This window comes from Argiope bruennichi, chromosome 2, assembly GCF_947563725.1.
Source record: "Argiope bruennichi chromosome 2, qqArgBrue1.1, whole genome shotgun sequence".
In the NCBI taxonomy this organism is placed as follows: Eukaryota; Metazoa; Arthropoda; class Arachnida; order Araneae; family Araneidae; genus Argiope; species Argiope bruennichi.
In genome coordinates, this window is record NC_079152.1 from 38,333,761 (window position 1) to 38,358,626 (window position 24,866).

Consider the following 24,866-nt stretch of genomic DNA (forward strand, 5'->3'; position numbering starts at 1 on the left):
CAATAAAATTTGGGTAAACAGTTTCTTAGGATTTTCTTCAATCCACTTAATAAATAGACTTCAAATTAAGTAATTCTAGGTCAAATAGTAAACTTGTAAAATTTTAAACTATTTTACCATCTTTTAAACTATACGTGTTGTGATGATTAGTAAGAGTTTAAACGCTAAAGTTATAATTCAATTTGTAAGAGTATGATACAAATTATGTAATATCATAGATGATTCCAAGATTGCGGTTTCCCAAGAAATGAGATACTTCATTTTGTGCAAATATGCTTGAAGCTTTGAAAAATAAACTGATCAAATTTCGCTTCTATAGTATGTGAAACTTGTATTATACACTCCTATTACTATTGAAATAAAGTAGTCAGAATTAATCTGTGTTTATCTGTGTTATATATATTCCTTTACAATGTTGACTTATATAAATTTTGAAAGGAATTTAAAAATTATCTGCGTTAAAAAATGATGTTTTTCTTTACTTAAGTTTCGCAGCTACAAATTTTATTAAAAAAAATATTATGATGTGCTGATAAAATAACCTAAAAATCCATATTACTTATTCTTTCAATCTTTGTTATTCTTCGTAAACTAATTAAACATAAACATCCTTTGCTGTACGATTTGTTTAATGCGGAAATGAATTACCATTGGATTATTCTAATGAATGTGCTCAACGCTCAGGGTAATTTTAATGAAATTTGTTTGTCAGTAAGGGAGTAATTTATTCATGATGTTGTTGGTTCGATGCTCTTCTTAAATAAGATTTCCGAAAATCTAGGGTCTGTTTATGTTGTCGTGATAAATTTTAGGTTTGGGTGCCTTTGATATTCCGACTGCAGGGCAAGATATTTCATTGATGTTTGAAACTATTTTTTTTAAACATTTAAATGGAATTGAATTTTACATTTTTAAACTATTCATATTTATTTAGCAACGTTTGTTTGCAGAATTTAATGAATGAGTAACAATTTATTTTATTCTCGCTGCTGATTTAATTAGAAATGCTTAGGAAATAAAATTTTAGTTTGCTAATTATGTTTTAAATAATCACTTTTAAGCCTTAAATTTAATGATTCAGTTTCAAAGTTCAAAGTCACGCATCTTTATCTCTGTCTTCCCTACTAATTATATAAGCGTACAGAAAATTAGTTGAAAATAAGGCGGAATATGCACCAGCTCTGAACATAGACTTATTAACAACGATTTTAGTGCTTATTACTTTATTTATTCTAATGATCCGAATTTCATTTAACGAATTACTTACATATATTATCTTTCATTAAGCCCAATGTAAGAAACCACAATGGATCAAATGAAATGTTTAGATGATATTCAGACGTATTATACAGGCATTCATTCAAAAATCTTCATTTTAGGACCGTATTGATAAATCAAATATTCATATTCTTACTAACATATAAAATTAAGGAGAAATATTCATCTCTTCCTCACAAGTGGAAAGTGCAAATATATGTTATGTAAAATTCAGGCATACAAACAAAGGTTATCTGTTGCTGAAGCCAATTAGTTAGCCTTAGTTCCCTTTTAAAAGCAACACTAGGGATATTCTGGGACATATATCGTATCTTTAGTCGCGGTCACATAACGAGAACGACACCTGTGCTGGCTCCCCCTTCGCTAAACTTCCACACCACACCAGTAGCAGAACACTTGCCCCCAACGGATCTAACATACACCATAACCGTGTACAGGACGGTTCTTTGGTGGAATCGTGTCTCGAACCTCGAAGTCTCGGCTCCGAAGCTGAGACTGTAACCACGAGGCCTTCGAGGCTTGCGTAGCTATTCCCAAATGCATTTATATTTAACAAATGAAACTGTAAAAATACTCTGAATGTCTTGATATAGCCTTGCGTTTCCTAGCGAGGATGCAAGTGGATGTCAGCTATCACATATCTTAAGAGCATATAAGGTTTATTTTCACTTAGATGGTATTGTGGAAACATATAACTGCAGGATACAGGACACCAGAATCATCATTATGTGTAACAGCATCGACTACATATCCCATACATCACAACATAGTGAAAATGCACTGCAATTTTTATTGCTGGCCAATATTTCTTTGAGGAAATCCCAATAAATGTTCATCGATACAGAGAACTCCTGGAAGATCATCTTGTTCTATGGTTAAATCAAAAGGGCTGTTTGGCCACCAAAGTGCAAGCGTGGATGTAAGTGGATGAGTGCTATCATCACGTATCTTATAGGCAGCCAAGACTTATATTTACTTAGATGGTATTGTGATAATATAGAACTGCCGCTTACAGGATTCCACAAGCATTATGCTGTGAAATAGCATCTGCTACATTCTCCATGCGTCACGGCATAGTGATAATTCATGGAAATTTTATTGTTGGTCAGTACTTCTTCGAGGAAATGAAATGCATAACAGACATGGTCGGCCATCTGGGGGGGGGATGCTATGCACCATGACCCCGCGATTGTGGGGGCCCCCCTGTGATCAAGAATTAAAATAGTGTCCTGAACAATAATAGCGTTTACACATATTGAAAGTATACGTTTGTTTCCACGTGGTTGGTTGAGCTTTGATTTACGCTGTTATTGGGCAACGATCACAGTGATACCTATACAAGAGGGAAGGTGGAGTTCATTTATGGTTAAGGAGATCCCATTCAGACGTGTTAAGACAGAGAGGAGCTACTTCTGGGCGCATGCGGCTCACAGAAGTCGACGATGAGGCTGAGTTCAAATGGAGTTGTAGATCATCAATTATCTACTTTTTTTACATTTAATGTAATATATTTTATGCGTGAATCTTTGCATATTTGTTTTTATTAAGTTGTTAAAAGAAAAAAGTAAAACGAAGATAAATTAAACGATCAACTCCCAGCAATGCACACTGCATTACTTCTACTCCGGCCTCGACCAGAATAAGAAGAATTCACGAAGAAGTTTAAATGGAGCAGTCGATGGATTTGGAAATATACGAAGTTTATAGTATATATTATAGTCTAGTGAAAGTGTGCAAATATTATTAATATAAATGGATTTACAGTCACTTATCACACTTACTAGGTAATAGAGTATTTATATAGCATACATTAATTTGATAATTCCTTCTATAAACTGCTTAATACTGTTAGATATAACCATGCCCATGCTAATGAAATATCGCTCTGGGTCTCAAAAAAGGAAATTATCAGAAAAGAAGAAAGAAGAAAAGCTAAACTTTACAAGAAGTCACAAGTAGAACAATGTTCTTGGCTTCGAAGTAATTCTGGAAAAGAAATTGCTTCAACTTCAGAAATTACAATTCAAACTTCAACTGGGGACGAAATTTCTACTTCGACTACACAGTCTTTCAATGGAAATATTGAAACGTTGAAATTTATTGAAAAACCGTGTGTTTATACAAATATGACCAAATCAGAAAATAAAGACGGAAATGACAATAACAAGAGAGTAAAAATGAACCTGGTATATGGCCTAGTATTATAACTGATAAATTTTGAAAGTTTTGTGTTAAAGCAGACCTGTACAACACAAGGAATTTTTTGCAAAAAATGCTGAAGGTAGATCATTTTCCACTACGTATTTTAAAAAATGCCAAATGGTGAAACCCAACTTCTCAGATGGTTAATTTATTCAAAAACGCAAGACTCCGTGTTTTGTTTTTGTTGTATACTGTTTTCCAAAAGAAGAAGAGATGACCAAACTACACGATTTATAGGTGGCTATAATATATGGAGAAAGCTGTCAACTGTAATCCAAGATCGTGAGCGTTCTAGTTGCCATTTTAATTCGTTTATCGCTTGGGAAGAATTACTAAAAGACTAGATTTACGTTCAACTATTGTAAAACAAATCAAGTTAAATGATTCTATTTTTCTAATTTTCCACTTCGAGGAAATCGTGAAATAAAAGGATAGCCTAATAAGGGATTTTTTTAATGTTTGATCGAATTATTAAATAAATACGACCCTGTGCTAACGGATAAAAAAAACAAAATAATAAATTTGAAAAATAGAATTATGCATCATTTAGCACATAGTTCAAATGAACAAATTATCTCTGCATTAGGAAATGAAGTCCTTAACAAAATTAAACATGATATAAAAGCAGCCATGTATTATAGTATTCAAAGGGATTGTAATCCTGATATTTTCCATAAGGAGTAAACTTCATTCATTATTAGGTATGTAAACTTGAAGAGAAAAATTTAACTATAAACGAGTCATTTATAGGGTTTATTGAAGTAACTGATGTGACTGGAGAAAGATTAACAAAAACTCTATTGAAAAGATTTACTCAGCATGATTTAGATATTATGAATTGTAGAGGAAGAAATAGTGCAAGTCTTGATTTAGATATTATGAATCGTAGAGGATATTACGTTATGAATTAAATGATAACGGTAGTAACATGAAACGGAAATATAAAGGAGTACAATCTAGAATCCACATGCAATTTATGTTTCTTGCCTATCACATTCCTTTTATTTATTAATTTGTGATGCCGCTCCCTGCAGTATATATAGTAAAAATACATTTGGGGATATTAAAACGTTTATATTGCTTATTTTCTGCAATGGGAGAAAGTTGGGAAATTCTGTAAAGCATTTAAACTTTACTCTTAAACCATTATGTGATACTCGTTGGGAAGCTAAAATAGATAGGTGAAAACAATATATACACAGTTTGAACAAACTTGTAATGCCCTAGAAGAATTTATTGACGTTTAAATGATGTAAGTAACAATAATACAGCGGTATCCATAGCTAAAAGTTTATTTCATGCAAGAAATGCCATTTATTTTATGTTAAATAGAATTATTTGCAATTTTTTTCAGTATTAACCCTATAAATTTACTATTTCAAGCAGAAAAATTTGTTCTTGACTCGGCTTTCAATTTAGTCAATAAAATTAAAACTGAAATCCAAAATTTAAGAATGAACTTAACACATTTTTAGACGAAACAAAAATGCTAGCACATAATTTGAACATTTTGCCGAAAAACGAATTAGAAAATCTTAAAGATTATGTTCCAAAGTTATAAAACAAAACGGTAAAGGAATTTAGATGTTATTTTCTGAACACTGTAATTGATGCTGTTGTTGTACAAATAGAAGATGGGTTTAAAAGAATACCAAATAGCATTCCTAGTTTCAAATTAATCATTCATATAACAACTTTAGAAAAATATGAATTAAATTAAAATGTTCCAAAACCTTTGTAAAATTTTATAAGACAGTTGTAAATCAAAACCTAATTCAAAAAAATTTGTTTGTTACGGGGTTTAATTTTGAATGAACGAGATGTAAATAACGCACAAGGCATATTGCAATACATACTAAATAATAATTATACTGAGCTATTTTTAAATGTATTAACTGTGTTAAAACTTTTCTTTACGTTGCCAGTTACTACAGCCAGTCTTTCAGCAAATTAAAATTAATAAAGAATTATCTTGGTCAAGCATGTGTTCAGAACGCTTAAACGCACTCGCTGTATAAAGCATCGAAAAAGAAATTGCAAAAAATTGTAATTTTTCTGAAGTAATTTATGAATTAGCGAAATAAATAAATAAATAAAATAACGCATTAAATAAATAAGCAATTATAATATATGTTCAAATTTGTACTTTTTCTTATCTTTAAAAAAAATTAGGGCCCCAAATGATTTCTTTCACCCAAGCCCCATTGAAGAGAAGGCCTTATGGTCCATAAGACCTTTAATCTACTTTGTCATAACCGGCTATAAATATATGGTGATGAATTATTTCGATTTAGATGAATGAATTTGTAAATTTTTGTCACTATCATTTTTCAAATTCAAGTCATTATAAGATTCCTCCAACAGATTTATGATTATCAACGCTACCGATTTTCTGTATGTTTGAGTTCTAGAAAAATTCTCTGTAAAATGCATATTTTAAGTTCTTTTTTTTATTTTTAGGATAAAAAATATACAAGTCTTACGTATATCTAAAAAAAACATTGCAATTGTTGCTACCATAAATACACGTTCTGCATGTTCTGAATTTGATGCTTGTAATAAAACTTTGTGGTATTAAAACGCAAAATCAAAAATTAGGTGTGCAGTTTTGTCAAACTAAATAATAAGATCATTATTTATTTGTTTTTCACTCTTAAGGGAACACCACGTGGAGGTGGGCTACTTTCGTTCCCCGACCACCCACCCTCCATCGCTGCATCTGAAGACAGTTCTGATCTGAAAACTGCATCGGGCAGCCGACGACAGTTTTGATGTTAAACTGCGTCTTTCTGCAACCGGTATCTCACTGGAATATCCAAGGCTAAGCAGAACTGGTAGATCGCAAAGGATTCTACAACTGGCACTCCGACAGGAGCCATCCGTGCAGGCAAACCCAGAGCAGAACGCAGCTTGTAGACCGTATAGGATTCTACAACAGGGATATCTGACTTCTGGGTTGCAGATGAAGCCAGTTTCGCTGGAAGTTCTAATGCCTGGCAAATCCTAAATACTGTGTAGGAGCGAACCACTGGTACGAATTCTGCTCTAGTCGCAGGTGGATCAGATGTTATATCAACATCTTGATCCAAATCGGGATCGAAAAGCAGATCTCCGATTGAGGTTAAGTGAGGGAACATGTAATATTTCAACAGTTCCAAGATCGTCCATAGGACGATCCATCCAACGATGGCTATAGCTTCATTGAAATGTTCACAAAACGCACCAAGCATAGCTCAGCAAAAAAAAAAAAAAAAAAAAAAAAAAAAGTCACACAACGATAAGTTGCAAAAAGAGAAATGATTCTTAACAGAGCAGCAGAAGGTGGATTCATTGTTCCATCTATTATATTGTTTAAATTTGGCGTATTTGTTTAACTTTAAACAGTAATATTTCTACTAATAACAATAATAAGAGTGATTGTTGAAACCTTCTGCATCCAATAACAGTTGAAATATAACCAATCATTATTACCAAGTTAACAATGGAATAAATCTAATAATCAAGCATAGAATACTAGAGGGGGGCAAAGAGGGGATTTAATATTTAATTAAATCATGTGGGTTTTAATTTATATATTTTTTCGAATATTAACTAGATTTTTCATGAGGGATTTATAATGAATACTATTGATCGAGATTGAAATTGATTAAAATTTGTAAAAAATGTGTTGAGTAAAATTTGAGAACAAATTACCTTTTTACTTAATAAGTTAAGAAATAAGTTTCTGCCCTATGCTGTATCTGAGGTAAATTGCTTTCTCCTATTAGCGTAGTAATTAGTTAAACAAAGGAGATGGAATATAAAAGAAAAGTGAAAGAAAAAGAGAAGAAACGCGCAAAAATATGCTGAAAGATCAAATTCACACTAAATTAATGCAGAAATAAGCATCAATTCAAGAAGCACCAATTTTCAAAATCCCTTACATGAGCGTTAAATGCTCCGTATAATATTGAAAAAAACCGAATATGCATTTTGGATGCTCATTTGTCAACCAAATGAAACTCAAAACTCCATACCAAAATATTTTATGATAAGATCAATTATCAAATTAAGTCGCTGTTACTACGTTTACACGCTTGTGAACGAGAGATCGACAGACGGTCAATCCAATTTTGAAATACTACAGGTATTATATTGCCGGCATTCTGGCCTAGTAGTAGCTCATCTTCCCTGTGTTCTGGGCGCCTTGGGTTCGAGTCCTGATTCGGACATGGTTGCTCTTCCTCTTATGTTCTATCTGTGAAGTGTGTGAGAACACCCCCCCCCACCACCACCTTCCTGTAAAAAGGGGTAGTGTAAGCGAGTGTGTGAGTGTCAGCTTCATATGAGTTCTGCCCTTCGATGATCAGGGTTCTTTAGCCACCTAAGCTACAGGACCTCTCTTTCCGTTGTAACGCGGACACAGCATCATCAGATGTTAAATCTGTACATCAAATATTACACATTTAGTATTCTTCGTTTTGTTGTCGTGTAAAATTACTTTCGGACACCAAATTGACAAATTTCCTTTGAATACACTTCGTTCAAAATTTGATAAAAAATTTGAAGTAGAGACCTTATATAAAATTTCATTCAAAAAGCTGAAAACGCTTTTGAATAATTGTGTTCACTCACAGACGTGATTTTATTTTTTTTAAAAATAAGTTTCTCAAATTCTTGGAGATCTAAAACGTGCTGGTTCGTCAAAATATGGAATTCGATATTTTTCTATAAACTATAAAACTATACTTAAACTATTGTAAAAATTATAAACTATATTTTTAAACTATTATAAATCCTGGCTAGGCACATCGTCAACCCATTCTTATTTGATTAACTGTTGATGAGTTTTCAGAAAGTTGGCACGATTTTGTCATGTTTTGCAAGTAACTGGACATTAATCTTAAGTCTTATCGAAACATTAATTACTGTATCTTACTATAAAAAGTATCCAGAAACTGAATTGAAGCTTCAAGTGGCACAAATAATACTCAAAATCAGGTAATGAAATGTAATCATTCATTTTGTTAAAATTTAATAATATGGAATGTATTAAATATAATTAGTAATCTGTAGCTTATTTCATTTTCTGTTAAACTCATATTTAATTAGGAATCGGTACATGATTTCAGTCTTAGACACTTAGAAAACCACAAAGACGCCAGAAACATTATTATTGTTATTTTAAGTAAAATTTATTTTAAGTGAGAAATTAAGAGCTATTGAAGGGGTTTGCATATCTGCTGTCAGGCTTTGTTACAAAACACAAAATATGAAGTAGAGCAATGTTTCAAAAACGTTGTAATATTTTATAACACAGATGTAGATGAAAACCTAATCCAAGAAATTTGTTTGTTACGGAATTTGATTTTGAATGAAAGGGATGTAAATAACGCAAAAGACATATTGCAACGCATACTAAATAATAAGTATACTGATTTATTTCTAAATGTATTAACTGTATTGAAATTTTTCTTCACGTGCAGTTATTACAGCTAGTGCTTAGAGCTCTTTCAGCAAATTAAATTTAATACAGAATTATCTTTGGTCAAACATGTGTTCTTTGACTCATGTATTAAGCATCGAAAAGATTTTCCAAAAAATTGTAATTTTCCTAAAGTAATTGATATACAAGCAAAAAAAAATCCCGCATTAAATAAATCTGCATTAATAATATATATTCAGATCTGTATTTTTTTTTTTTTTTTTTTTGCTTTACAAAAAAATTAGGGCCCCAAATCATTTCTTGCACCCAGACCCCTTTGAAGAGAAGGCCGGATCTGATAACATATACAGAAAACTCATGGATGATCCGGGCCACGGTGGCCTGGTGGTAAGGTCTCAGCTTTGGAACCGGGGGTTTCAGGTTCGAGACCCGATTCCACCGAAGAACCGTCTTGTAAGGGGGTCTGTTGCACGTTAAATCCGTCATGACCAAACGTCTTCCTGCTGGTGTGGTGTGGTGTGGAGAGGGGAGTACCAGCTCAGGTGTCGTCCTCGTCATCTGACCGCGGTTCAAAATTACGAGGTCCGTCCCAAAATAGCCCTAGTGTTGCTTTAAAACGGGACGTTAATATAACTAAACTAAACTAAACTCATGGATGGTCCTGTTGTTCCAGCGTTAAGGCAAAGGTGGTTTGTCGTTTGGTGCCAAGTGTTACGACAAAAGCAAACGTTAAAACTTGCAAGAACTTGATTTAAGTTGACTTCCCAAATGGAAATATCATCTATCGTACGTTCTCAAATGCTTGATCAGCACGAACACCAGATATGAAACCTTACGACTTCTGACTGGAGGTATTTCTCTGAGATCAGCAGCACCGTCCGAAATATCGCCAACTGAAATGTTGCATGCAGCGAGTGATGAAGCGATGATACGCTTTCTGATATTGTTGACAAACAAAGCATGTACATGCTTTGTGTAAATAATAGAATATTCTGTTCTATTCGAATGTGTAAATAAATAGAATATTCTGTTATTCATTAATCTTTGAATTGTTGTTCGAACTTTTTGTTTCATTATTGTCAAAATTTCAGAATGCATTTTTTATTCTCTATGGCCTAAGTAAGAAATATTTGAACTTTCATTCGGATTCATTCAGTAGAAATGGAATCATGAGTCTCTGAGCATGGTCAGTTTAATTTTTAACATTCCCTATATAACAATATTTTATCAATAAGCATTTTTTTTAGAAAAAAGTGCCTTTGAATTGCCTTATGTTCAAAGACGTTTTACTCAATTGAAGCAAAATTTAGTAAGAATAGATTTATTTGAGATAATAGAAAATCGCTATTCAATTATCTTTATTCTAAGAAGTTATACCCAGTAGAAGAAAAATTGCGTGGAAATTAATTTATTCTGAAAAATAGAAAAGTGTTGTTGAATTATGTTCTCAAGAGTTTCGTTCATGTGAAATAAAACTCAGTAGGATTGAAAGTTGAGAGAAATTAAAAATAAATGAATTAACTTAGTTGTAAAAAGTTTTGCTGAGTTGAAATAAATGAAGGAATTAATGTAGCAAGAAAAGTATTAAAAGCACATTTGAATTACCTTATATTCAAAGAAGTTTGAAACTTGGATTGGAAAACTACCGTGCAATAAAATCTTCTTTTTCAAAGTGAGAAATATAATTAACACAAATAATATGACGATATTCACTTTATTTTATACGGTCTCATTGATCACAATTTCAGATTCAAACACGAGAGAACAAGTTTAATTCCCAGATAATTTACCTCCCGATAGTGCATAATTCACATTATGGTTATCCATACTTATAAATTTAAAGACTTGGTGTTAATTTGTTTAATGTTTTTTTAGAAATAACATTTAAGATTCAAAATATCAGCCTTGTTTTTTAATAAAATACCAAATTTGAAGAAATTCATAAATTTTGCTGCAGCATTATTACTTAAATGTGCAAAAGTTTTGTATAAATTATTTCTACAAATGATTAAAAGTACAAATAATTTATGCTATCATGACATTAAAGATTCTTCAAAACGAAAAAAAAAACTCAATATAAAAAAAGGAAATATATAATTTCACAAAAAAATATCTAAAAAATATACGTTTAAGCAAATTTATTTGAACAACATATTATTATAAATCAAAATTATTTGAACAAGTATAATTTTAAAAAATGACTACTTTATAGTTCAAAAACTCTACTTCATAAATTTATGCCTAAAATTAGAATTATTTATCAGCATAAACAACACAAGCTACTCTGTATAAAAACATTAGAGATCTTTTTATGAAAATATGCTTAAAAAGTTAAACAAAAACTTAACTAATATATACTTATAAATAAGAACTTGAAAATTTTTCTGGTTAATATATATTATTGTATTCTTTATACATAAGTTGTCTAAGACTTACTGATACAATTTTTACTTACTGATACAATTACAATGAATTTACTGATACAAATAAAATTCACAGCTAAAAACTATTTCCAGATTGTGGAATTTAATTTTAAAAAAATGGAAATAGATATTTAACAGTGCAGTAAAATTTCTCCTCGAAGATTTTTCCAGTTCACTGGTTTGTTTTTGTTTTCATTTTCATCCCCTTTATTCGCAGAGGAGTGCGCATGTGCCTAGAGAGACGGCGATTTGACGAGCGACCGACTTAAGCACGTGTCTCATTCCCATCGAAATAGCCGCTTTAGAAGGACCGGCTTTATCTCCTCTATTCGGAGCGCATGTTTTTTTACCTGCAGTGCATTTAGTGAGGAGTTTTTTTCATAGATTTTTTGAGAATGGCGATTTTAAAAACTTGCTGCTGCTGGAAATCAGTAAGAGATGGAAGCTTTGCTTGCGGAATTTACACAATGGTGAGTGATTTTTGGATATTTTGTACACTTCGTACAAAAGTTTTAGAAATATGATGGAAGAAAATTCAATGAAACTGCCGTACTAAACGTACTGTTGAATTGCAATAATTAGTGTTGTCATCATTATAATGTTGTAATTCTCTCATGTTGTAACTACCAGCATATCTCTAAAATGAGAATTTTCTATCTACAAATTCAATATTGATGTTCTGTCAGTGCATGATTACAATTGATAAGTTGTCTTAGACTGTCAACTAGATACTGAATATCAGGATTGATAAACGACAGGACCATTGATTTCTATTTGAAACGAAGATAAATTATTTTTAGGTTAAGATTTTTTTCCGATTTAGATCTTATAGTACTGAATTTAAGATAATAAAAATAAGTCACTCAGATTTTTTTATGTCGTAAAATGAAATAGATATTTTGAAAAAGCTTCGACAATAATTTTTTTGAAAGAAATGTTATTATTTTTTTTATTTAGAAATTCTTAAATGCATAATGTATTTATTAATATGTTATGTAATTAATATGTTTGCTTTTGCATTGCAAATATTTTTTTCTTTACGCAATACGATTTCTGTTAAAATTATTTTAACAAAATCTTATAACTTTCTTAATTCGGTTTGATTTATTTTCATACCAAAGTAAATTGAATATTTTTATTACATGTTTCTGTATTTCTAAATGTATTTCATAACATGAAACCTTATTAAATATTACATATATTAAAGCCCATTAATGAAAAATATAAAAATAATATATCAATTCATTATCATTTTAATTAGCAACACATTTTAAACGTCAAACATATCATTGAATATTACTGAATATACTTTTGAATATACTTTATATACATATATCATTGAATATACTTTTGATCAGTTATTGTTTATTGCATAGATTTGTTTTATTAATATGTGTTTGTAATTACTAATATTTCTCGAAAGATCCCTTTTTATAAATACTCTTTTTAATTTGAATATTTCTATAAAGTTCATTATATTTAATTAACGTGATTCTCTTGTAAGTAGAACTGAATTAACTGTATGGTAGCTTTTTTATGAAATGGCTACTCTCTCTTTAAGAAATGAAATAAGTGCAATTTTGAAATATAAATTCATGTCATTTGTATATGTATATGAATGATGATATATTTGTATATGAATATTTGTCATTTGTATATGAATGCATACTAAATTACAAATATTGACTGTATGATCAAAAGGAAAATAGAAAGACAAATGATTTGTAAATATATCATGAAATATATTTTCTCTTATTACATATTTATTCGTTTACTTAATACTATTGAGAAATTAATTCTGTTTCTTGTGCAAAATATAGAAGTAAGAAATAATGAATAACGAAATAGTTGCAAATAGAACAATAGGTGTAGTAAAACACGAGGAAAAATATATTAAAAACAGGAAATTTTGTGATAAATATTCAGATTTATTTAAAGAGTTTTATAAAGAAGACTTAAAATAAAGAAGAATTAATAAAGTGCCTCTGATGTCACCTTTCAAAACGATTCTTATGAAATTATTATAAGTTTAATAAACTAAAAGTTAAGCAAAATTTAAAAAAAAAAAATCTACCATATATTTGTTGAATATTATTGTGTAAAAATAATTTTTATATCAAATTAAAATTTGAAACAAAATATCTTGCCAAAGTTACCTTCTTAGTAAATGTGCAATTTTTTATAAAATCTTCAAGATTTTTTAAAAATATATTTAATATATTTTACAAAAAGGCATTTCATTCTTCTATCGTTCTCATATTTTTTGCAAATATTTCCTCCTACAATTTATTTTCTTCTATTATTGATGACCAAGGTTTGAAAATTCTGCTCATATTTTCGTATTTAATCGACTCTGTTTAAAAATGCTTTTAATAGAATTTTTGAAATATTAATACGTTTACATTATCTTTCATATTTTTTACATATATAACTTATATTCATACACAATATTTTACCGAAATTTAATAAAAATTGATTATATTTCTTTTGCATTTATTGATTGAATTTGAATCCTAGCTAAGTTCTGAAAAAACTCCCATTACACAGTCTAACCGTCAAATTCTCTATATAAAGAAACACCAGCATTCGTGAACTTAATGATATTATTCCCTATTGTTTATAAAGATAAAATGGCTACTTATAAATGAATGCAATTGATACTTATAAAGATCGATGACTTTATTTTATGAAGGCAACTATAAATCAATCAAGAATTTCATTTCCTTTTAAATATATCTTTGAGTAATTTTCATTTCAAAGACAAAGATCAAGGTTATTTTAATCATATAAACAAAAATACATAATATCATTATTATTTATGATGGAAGAACATTGTTTTCAAATATATATCTTTAGCCGAAATGATATTATAAATCTAATAAATATTTTATTAAATAAAGCAATTTCAAAGTAATTGCCATTTATTTTAAAATATTAAAGTAATATAATCAATTTTTACACAAATTCTTAGCTTAGTATATATATATATATATATATATATATATATATATATATATATATATATTTGCTGAATTTGCCATGACAAATCATAATAATTTTTTTTTGTATTATTTCTACAACCGGTATTTTTTCTCACTTCAGCATGCAGTTATTTTCATTTTGGTTATACGTATTTCTGTGTATTGTTTGTCAACGGATTCTTAAGCCCTCCGCGCCTTTGCGCATGCGTTAGGATGGGTTTAATACGGCAAAATAGGAGTGAGAGGAAAGAGGAAAGGAGTAGATGTTTATATTTAACAATAAAGTAAATTCCTGAATATAGAAATTGTGCCACCCCTTAGTGAGATAGAACCGCCGAAAAGTGGCCGTCACAGAATACTCAAACGAAATGTGATATATTGCTGATTTATTAAAAGAAGCCATTTATGAAATACTTATACATCAGCAAAGAAAATTAAAACTAAAATGAAAAAGTGGAACGAAAAGAATTTCACTCATGACTGAATCATGGAAGCCTTTAAATTATAATTGTTACACACGGCATTAAAGTCAATTTTATATTCCAATGTTAGTATTTTAAATATCTTTTTTAGACTTTTTAAATATTTTATTTTCATTGTTAACAATAAAACTTGAATTCTAATATTATTTCATGCGTAATAGGGATTTCTATGCTGGTATAATAGGAAGGAAAATTGTAAATGGATTTTATTTGAAAACATAAATAGAATGTTATTCCCTATTGTGTCTTCGAAATTCAACTGCCATTTATTCTATAATCTGTTATTTCGTTTCCGTTTCATTACATAACAACTAATGTAAAAAAAAAATATATCGACGCGTCTTTCAATGAAATAATCACGATTTCGACAAATTAGACCTGATTGACGCTTGTGTACAATTGTTTGTTTGATCGCCTTTTTAGTTCGATTCAGACTTGACTGAATTTAATTGAAAAATCTGGGAATTATTCACTGAAATGGCAAAATACTCAGTTATACCCTGAAATAGAAACTTTCATTGAGCTGTTTCTCCATAAAATAAATAATGCATTTTTTCACAAAAGATGCAAACATTTCTGGAATTAAATGCAAGTTTCGTTCATTAAACGAAAAAAAAATATATTAATTCAGTACATATTTTTACATATTTTACACATATTGCATAATTTTACACATTTTTATGTTCCGATGATTGTTATGTTTTGATTAGTTGTATTTTCCAAATGGTTGAATTAAATTCACATCAAGGAAATTAAATGTGACTTTCCATAATTTAAATTAGATTATTTGAAAATCTAGGAATATATTTACTAATTTTTAAGTTTTCATGAATTTTATGAGTTTATATGAATTTGGACCAATTGCCCCATTTTGTAAGATAGCGGTATGGCTGCAAAATCTCGGTATTCAAATATATTTGAACCTAATAAATGACTAATGAGATAGTCTGTTTAAAAATTTTTTCATTATTATAAAGCATTGTTAATGGAAATGGAAGTTTGGTTTGTTTATTATGACTCATGAACTTCTATATTAAATATCTGACAGAATTGTGAGTTTATTTTATTTGGAATTTATCACGTTTCTAAAACATCAGCACTTAGGAATGGATGCCTGGTTGAAAGATAACTATTTCAGAGGACACTTTTGATTTTTATAAGGGCACAAAATTATTCTCATGAAAAATTCTTGTACATAATTATAAAGTAAGAAAAACAATTGAGCATTATTGTATTGTTTTTCGATGCATAAAAGTAAAACATAATCGAATAAATTTTCCACACAAATTCAATGTAAAAAAAATCTATTTTTCAATGGCAACTGAAACTGCCCGCGAAGTATGCTAGAAAACCATATCACCATGAAAAGCATGTTATTACTTTTAAAATTCTTATGATTTAATTGGGGAAATCAAAGAACTTAACTCTTATTCATCATTTATTTGATCAATATATGTTTACTTAGTGTGAAAATCATATTCTATTAACCTGCTTTTGCCAACTAGATTAAAACGTAGGAAATCATTTTCAGGACTATTTATTTGTACGTAAAGTGTATTGAATCACAAATATGAAATTTTAGTCTTGGCTGACTATAGAAACTAATATATTAAAAGCAATTACATTTATTACGTAATAAAGAAAATGATTGACATTAATCTAGGTTGGCACATCGATCCATCATCTGTAATATCAATAATAGCTTTACTATACAAATGCTAATATAAAACATTAAGAAATGTATTATAAGAATAATATAAATCTTACATTTTTTTTTTTCTCCGGACAACGCTATAGAGAAGAAAAATTAAAACTGCCGGCAATGATGTTCATTGGCTAATTGAAATTTAAGAATTTTGCAAGATATTTTGTGTATTTTCGTTTAGGATTTGAAGAATCGTTGTGCGATGTGTGTTAATAAGCAATTTATTTTAGGCAATATTTTTAAAATTAAAAAAAAGTATATTTATTTATACTTTATTAATGTTTAAATTTGTACATCATTGATTTTATTAAAGTTTAAATTTGTACATCATTGATTTTATTAAAGTTTAAATTTGTGCAGTTAAAGTTCGCAATCTGAACTATCACTATATTGAAAGCTATTTTTAGATGATGAAGCCTCTTTCCTCATTTCCAATGTCTCATTTCCTTAACAATGATGCCTTATTTTCAATAACAATTTTTGTCAATAATTAGTAAGACAAATGCTTCCTATTGTTGATGCAAAAATTATTTGTATGCAGTCATCTGTATCTTTAAAGCGAGGCTGTTTGGTTTTCAAGTTGTTTACAAGCAAGAAATATTTACATATTATCCAAAGAAAGCCCATTATTAGTGTTGCTTACTTTCTTGCAATAATATTTAATTTCAAATCATCGTTACTTCAAAACATCAGAGACATGTAAAAAAATATATTTAATATTTGGTTTAGAAAATGGTTTCGATATTTTCTGCTTTCTTAATTTCCTCTTATTATGAAGAATAAACGAGCTGTTTTAATATTTTCTGTTAAGTTAATATTTTGTTTTCCCTCTCGATGAATTCATTTTTCTTTTCTTTTTTTTTTCTTTATTTATGAAAGCAGATTATTTTGAGTTAATTAATTAATTTATATGAAAAGATTTAAAAACGTGAATTTTCATAAACTATCACTCTGAATTTATTAATTACTATTTCCTTGAATTATATAAAATAAAGCAGTACAGGAGTACGTTTAATTCTAAATATTTCTCTGTTTTAACTGAAAATTACAGTTATTAAAAAGTAATAAATTCTTCCATAAAAAATCTCTGCAGAATAAGAAAATTCATAAGAACTATACAAATTTTAAGAATTTAAGAGCCAATGTACTTAATGCCATTCTTAGGTCTTCAGACGTAACTATTCTTATTCAGATAATGCAGTTAAAATCATAATGTGTCCATTCAAATGAATTAAATTATTTTCATAATTTAATTAATTACTGTTAAATTAATTGAATTATTTTGATTGAATCAATTAAATTTTTATTTAAATTAATTACATTATTTCATTTCATTAACTAAATTATTATAGCTAAATTAATTATTAATTCATATCAATTGAATTAATGTTTATAACAACTTTATTTTTATAACTCAACTAAACTACTTTAAAATATTAAATAATTTACATAAATCCTTTATCTTTAAATCTTTAGAATCTATAGATTGAGCTATAATTACTTAATGTCTTAATTTTTTTTTCGAATATGAAATCTATTTAAAATTTTAAATTTTCAATTCCAAGTCTTCTATTGATTCTTTAGGTACATATTTGAGATAAATGAAATTTTTTTAGCATATGAAATGTCTGAATGTAGTTTTCTATATCCATGGAAACGTTCTAAAATATTTGAAATTTTGGGTGTCACTTTGTAACTTTTAGATTAAAGTTATTAAGATTAAAAAATCGCAAACACATATTGATTTAAATATATTAAGGAAAAGATCAACATGGTTTGAAAATGTGAACTAAAATTTAGAGCAATAGAATGACCATGCGGAAAGGTTAATATTACATAATTAAGTTTTTTTAGCAGCAGAATTAAAAGTAGAAATGTGTTTTGCCTCTAAAATCAACTTCTAATTTCTATTTAGGTGTTCTGAGAATTATTTTTAGATTATACGGTAAGCAAATAATAATAATAATAATAAAATATTGTTTAGGGTTTAAATCTATCGAATTACACCAAAAATTAACACGCAGATTCATAAAACAGGCAGACGAGCGATATTTCCAAAATCAAATCTATAAGCAATCTATTAATTACCTGCAAGGTTTCAAATCAGAAGCTAGAGTTCAATATAAAATAAAAGCTAAACCACTTTCGTTTTATATAAATGCTTCTGATTTTTTGGCGATTAAATGTTTTCAATACAAATTACAAATTAATGAATATAGATGGCGCTCTGACATGTTCAGAATAAGCTTTTTCAAATGGGACATGTAATTTCAAGAAATGAAAAGCTGTGAAGACTTTCAAAAAAGGGCAAATGATTCGCTACTACTTCATTTTTTTTTCATAGAATCAAAGCAAATTTGAAGAACTTATTTTTCTAATATCCGTTTTTGAGGGTAAATTTGATTTTATCATTTTTTAATAAAATTTAATTTACTTAAAGCAAGAATATTAGATGTGAATTCATATAAAAATTATATAAAATTATTATATGTTAGTGTAAATAATAATGTGCTAGATTCTAAACAAGTGCTAGATTTCTTCACATATGTGCTAGATTCTTCACATATTAAAGAAAGATTTATTCAGGCGAATATGCTTTAAGACTTCTTTAGCACTAAATTGATTTACTATCTCAACTTTTCCCGCCAGAAAACTGCACAATCTTGATCTTTCAGTTTTCACTCTTAGATTGTGGAAAGTATCTGTGTTAAGATTTCTAACCCCGTGTGATAATATCTCTCATAAATCTATATTATTATTAAAAAATTCCATAGAGATATAGAGATGCTTCATATTTAAGCTATTAAGGATGTTTTTGAATTAGTAAAAGGCCGCAGGCTTGTTTATAATTTTCTATAAATATCTCGATAACATTTTTGTTAAGATACCAGCTTGGGTGCTGTATGAAGGAAGTATGTAACATTCATTTTTTAAAAAGAAAAATAAGAAAAAAAAAGAATGAAACAAAGAAAAAGGAAAAAAGGAAACAAATCTTACAATTTTTACCTAAATTTAAATTGTATGCTAATTTTATCTTATTTAAAAATCATTTTTTTTATAAATTAGATCTGCTTTCATTCTTTTAATTAACTTTCTATTAGTAAAGAAATCGCATGATCATTATATGGGGAAACACTGAGTTTCTATGAGATGATTGATATTAGTAATTGCATTTTTAGTAGACTGGTTATTAAATACCATGGAATTTCTTAAAGATTCAAATGAATTAATTTTATTATCATTAAATCAATAATTCATAATTTCAGTGTTAAAAAACAATAGATTGAAAGACATAGCTCAAATTATCCTTTTGTTTATTTTATTTTGTTTATTTATTTTCAAGAGGACGTTGCGAACTATTTTCAGTCTCTCGTGTAATTATATCTCTTTTAAACTGCAATCATACCTTAAATTTATATTATATTTTCCAGGATTTCATTTTTAACTTTAGCGTCCTTCATTCGTATTTGTATACTGTTGATCTTATAGAATTCCTTTTTAAATTTAGAGAAATGAAATGTACAGAACGCAATTAAATTTATAGTTCATCAGAGCGCAAAGTTATCCACCAAATTTAAACTTGTGGAAAGTGGATTGCATTCCAAACGTTTGAATCTTAGTTGATTCTGTTTCAGCACGAATAAAACTTTTATTGTATTCGTCTGGTTCAGCTTTAATCTTCACATTTTCATCTGATTGCATGGGTTTTATCTATACAGCATCAAGAAAATTTAAATTCTACTCCATGGCATATAACCTCGGGTATTGAAATGGGTAACGGTGTTCTAAATTTAATGAAACTGAATTTAATAAATGGATGTAATTGCACACGCAAAGAAAATTAATTTCGTTCTAAATCGGTATTTGATTTTGGGCTTAATTAATCGAAACTTTATGCCTATGTTTTGTCAATTGCAATTATATAACCCAAAATCCATTTATTTCTCCATATTATTTACATTTTATTTATCTGTATTTGCTTACATATATGTGCATATGTACTTGTACGCTTTTGTATTTTTATTTTGAATATTTTATTTTCATTTCATCATGCTTCTCCAATTGTATTATATCATTTACTGTATGTTTCCATTAGTATATGAATAATTTTGATTTATTTTTTGTATGTATTTTTGTATTTTCTTGCTCACCCCCTTTTTCTTTGCATTTGGGTCTACGTCCTTTATATTTGAAATTTCTTCTACTATAATTGTGTACTTTTCATACGTTTATAAGCCTTGTGATATACTTGTTGCGCATCGAGAATAAAAAAACGCAATTTATGAATCTTCATAGTGATTATAGGAAGAAAATGCATTGATTTCCTGTATATGGTATAAATTAATGAAGTATTTGTTTATTTTTATAATTTTTAAAATATAAAATGAAACATAATAAATTTCTTATGCATTATATCAATATCTTATTATATTTATATACGTATAAATAAGTTATATTATGTAAGTATAAATAAGTAAATGAACTGAAAAACAAGACATTTAATATAAATTATATAATTTATCTTAATAATATCTTATTCTTAAGCATTTAAAGTCAATCATGAACATATCAAATGTTATTTTTAGAATGTTCTCAGTATTCTCAATTAAAACTAGCAGTAATATTTTCAATAAAATATTATTAACAAAGCATTTCCATTCATTTGTACGGAAATTATTTGTAAGCATCATTGGGATGTGAAAAATATCATAAAAAAAGATTAAGAACCAAATTTGTCTAAAGTAATTAGTTTCTAAACATTATTGATTACTAAAAATACCAAATTCTAAATAATTACGCATGAGTTCCACTACAATTTTATTTAAGAAAATTAACTACTGCACTCAAAATTATTTCTATTTTATGAAATCATTTTCCTAATTGTAAATAAATGCTTATTACTCATTTAACTGTAAATAAATGCTTAGCATTTATTAAGCTCACTTGAAATGTAAATCACTATTTTGCAAAAAGTATCTTTTTTTTTTTTTTTTTGTTTTACGCAATTTATTTAGTAAAATATTCAAAATAATATTATTTTGAAAGTTAATAATTCAAATTATTATTTTGCACGAATTTTTTCTTTCATTCTATAGTAAAATGCTTTGACAAAATCACTTTTAAGTACTGAGGAAATCGTAAAACTTTATATTTAGTTTCTCGAAAGAATATTGACTATAGAACTTGTAAACATTATAAATGTATTTATTATTCAAATTAATGTTGCATTTTGAATTAAATACTTCCGTCTCAGAAATAAGATTTAAATAGATTGTTTGAAAAATCGCTTGCATCTTCAAAATGGCTTTAAATTTCCAGATATGTTAGAACAAATAGATGTAAACAAGTACATATTTTGTTGCTTCTAAAGTAAGATTGATTTTACTTTAAGAAATATTGTATCCCGAAAAACTGCATTTTAAGTGAACGTTTTTAAATTTCTTCGAAAAACTATGAATAAAGTACTGGAAGCAACATTTTGTGTATACTTTATATAATTTGAAGAAACATAACAAATTAAATAGATATTCAGTTATTTTATTATTATTAGTCTCCTTAGTAAATATTTTTTATTGCACATCTAACTCTTACTTATAAGCTTGGAGCATAAATAAAATAAATTTTAAAGACATTTAATTCACTTATTAATTGATAAAGTAAGAAAATAATATATTTAAAGAGAAAAATAAGCCTTTAAAAATATATTAATTGCTTATAAAAGTTTCATATATGTAAAAGAGAATATTATTCGAACACAATATTGTCATTTAGTTGAGAAATGGCAAAATTTGAAAATTTGAATGGCGAAATAGAAAATTTTATACTCAATTTAACAATTGAAATAATTTATGTTTTCCTTTTACCTGTCTTTAATAATTGTAATGTCTCAAACAATGTCTGATTGTAAGAACTGATAAATTTGGAAATAACTTCAATAATTGCTTTCTCCTGAAAAATAGTGAAAAAAAGGCGAAAGTCTTGGACGAAAAGAGAAAAAAGCAACTTAATATTAGGAATTAAATTAAAAAAATTGATTTCTGAAATCACATTTAATTTATGATTGAAAAATCAGAAATATTGTATTTTTTAGACCATTTTTTTTAGAATAAGATAAATTTTATCAAATAAAATTTAGGTTTTAGATAAGTTTAGTTATATTAACTCCCCGTATCAAAGCAGCACATGGGCACAAAGCACAATTTCTTAATGTTTTATAATAATATGTATAGATTTGTTTGAGGAAAAAAGAGATAATATTTAAAATTGAGAATAACTGAAATTTATTCTATGAAACACCACTTGAATATTTAGTAACAGGATTTTAACCCTTAACTAGGGAGGTGAAATTTTAGGACTTAACTGGAGAGTTGCGGTCTACTAGATCGCATTTCATTTGCACTCAAATTAAATTTTCTAATGAATGTAATAGTATGAAAAACGGCCAATATATTTTAGAATTATTTTTCAATAATGCGATTTCAATTTAGAGATATTTTTCTAATGAATGTATTAGTATGTAAAACGGCCAATATTTTATATATATATATGTGTGTGTGTGTGTGTGTGTGTGTGTGTGTGTGTGTGTGTGTGTGTGTGTGTGTGTGTGTGTGTGTGTGTGTGTGTGTGTGTGTGTGTGTGTGTGTGTGTGTGTGTGTGTGTGTGTGTGTGTGTGTGTGTGTGTGTGTGTGTGTGTGTGCGTGTTTTAGAAAATTTTCAAAATATATTATCATTGAAAAAATAAATGCGATTGAAGAATTACATGTTATCAAATTACATGTTACAATAAATAATATTCTTGAAAAAAACATTACTTTTTACTTTTTAAATCACATTTATTTTTTCTGTATACGAAGGTATATAGAAGCTATTATACAATTCAACAATTATATGAAAAATGAAAAAAAATGACAATGGGTAAAATTGGCCCTTTTTTTTATCGTTTTGTCTGACTTTCATAGCACGGTTTTCTAGGACATTTTAAAGATACAGGTTAAGAACTAGTATAAAAATTAAACTATTAATTATGCATATATATATATCTTGGTATATTAATATATTTTATAAATTTTTCAAAATACATTATCACTAGAAAATTTAATTATGTTTAAACTTACATATTAGAATCAGTTGAATGCGAACTTTCAGGTAAAAACTCTTCTGTGCAATTATCCTTATCACTAAAATCACTTTCTGCTTCATTTAAAAGTGTCTGGAGCACTGCTTCATAATAGTATCAGTAAATCGGATGATATTTCGAGGCCCAAATTTTAGCGCCATCTGCTAAGCCTTTTTTTTCACTGGAATACTAACAGGGAGGTGTGGTCTTTGAGACCGCGCTAAAAGAAATAACTGAATTATTTTTAAAGTATCCTCTGAAGTCGGTTGATAAAGTGCACGTGTATTGAAGGTCACAAAACAGGAAGCTACAGTGTCAATCCATTCAATTGAGCTAAAAATAGAATAGGAGTGACCGAAAATCAATCGCTAGAGGTCTCACAGACCGCACCACCCCGGTTAAGAGTTAATCTCCTTATTTTATCATTTTAATCCTTTATACTTGAAATGTAATATTTTGAAGGTTTTTCTCATTAGTTGTATATCTTTGAATTAAATATCAAATTAGAAAAGAAAAAAAACTACTTATTACTCTATAAAAAATTACTAAAAAATTTCTATTACTATAAACACATTAATTATCCATTTATGGAATTGAATATTTAGAGTTTTGGTATAATAAAAGTTAAGTAAACATTTCGTTCCACTTTCAACACTGAATGCAAAAATTATTTCCTAATATATCTCTACGTTATCTCTACTAAATTTTATTAACTGTCAAACACGTGCTTCAAACGATATATATGAAATGCTTATAAGATTTCAAACATACTTTCAATTCATAGAATGTTATTTTGAAAGATAATTTTGCCCTGAGCCGAAATGTCTGTTGGATATGATGGTTTGTTTGGTAAACAAACTTTTAGCATTCATATTACACCTCACAATTTATTTCCTTTTTTTCAAATAGTCTTTGAAGTTTTTATTCTCTGCATGATGGTATAAATATGAAATCTCGAAAATAACTGAATCAAGCCACATTGACTGACAAACAACTGACGTTTCTTCTTCAGATTTCACATTTTAATTATAAATATCTGTCAGCTAAAAATGTAATTTGAACATAAATAAAAATGGAACATAGCAGTTGATATTAAATTTCCGCTTATAAATCAAGCTTTTATGAGGTAAATCGGATCGCATGTGAATTCAAAATCATCTTTAAAGGAATGTTATTCATATATGGGAAGAAACATATTAAGATATAACAGACATGGATACTAAGAAATTTTGTCTTCTCTTCAAAATGCGTTT

General features: G+C 28.2%; 1 protein-coding gene across 2 annotated transcripts in view; it reads left to right on the top strand.

Moving 5' to 3' along the window:
* The first annotated feature begins 11,632 nt into the window (after positions 1-11,632).
* Positions 11,633-24,866, top strand: part of LOC129961658 (uncharacterized) — a 95,839-nt gene continuing 82,605 nt past the window's right edge. For both annotated transcript variants that reach the window (XM_056075184.1, XM_056075185.1), the window contains exon 1: positions 11,633-11,798. In XM_056075184.1, coding sequence (XP_055931159.1) covers positions 11,724-11,798 — 75 coding nt within the window. In that variant the 5' untranslated portion in view covers positions 11,633-11,723. The remainder of the gene's footprint in view (positions 11,799-24,866) is intronic.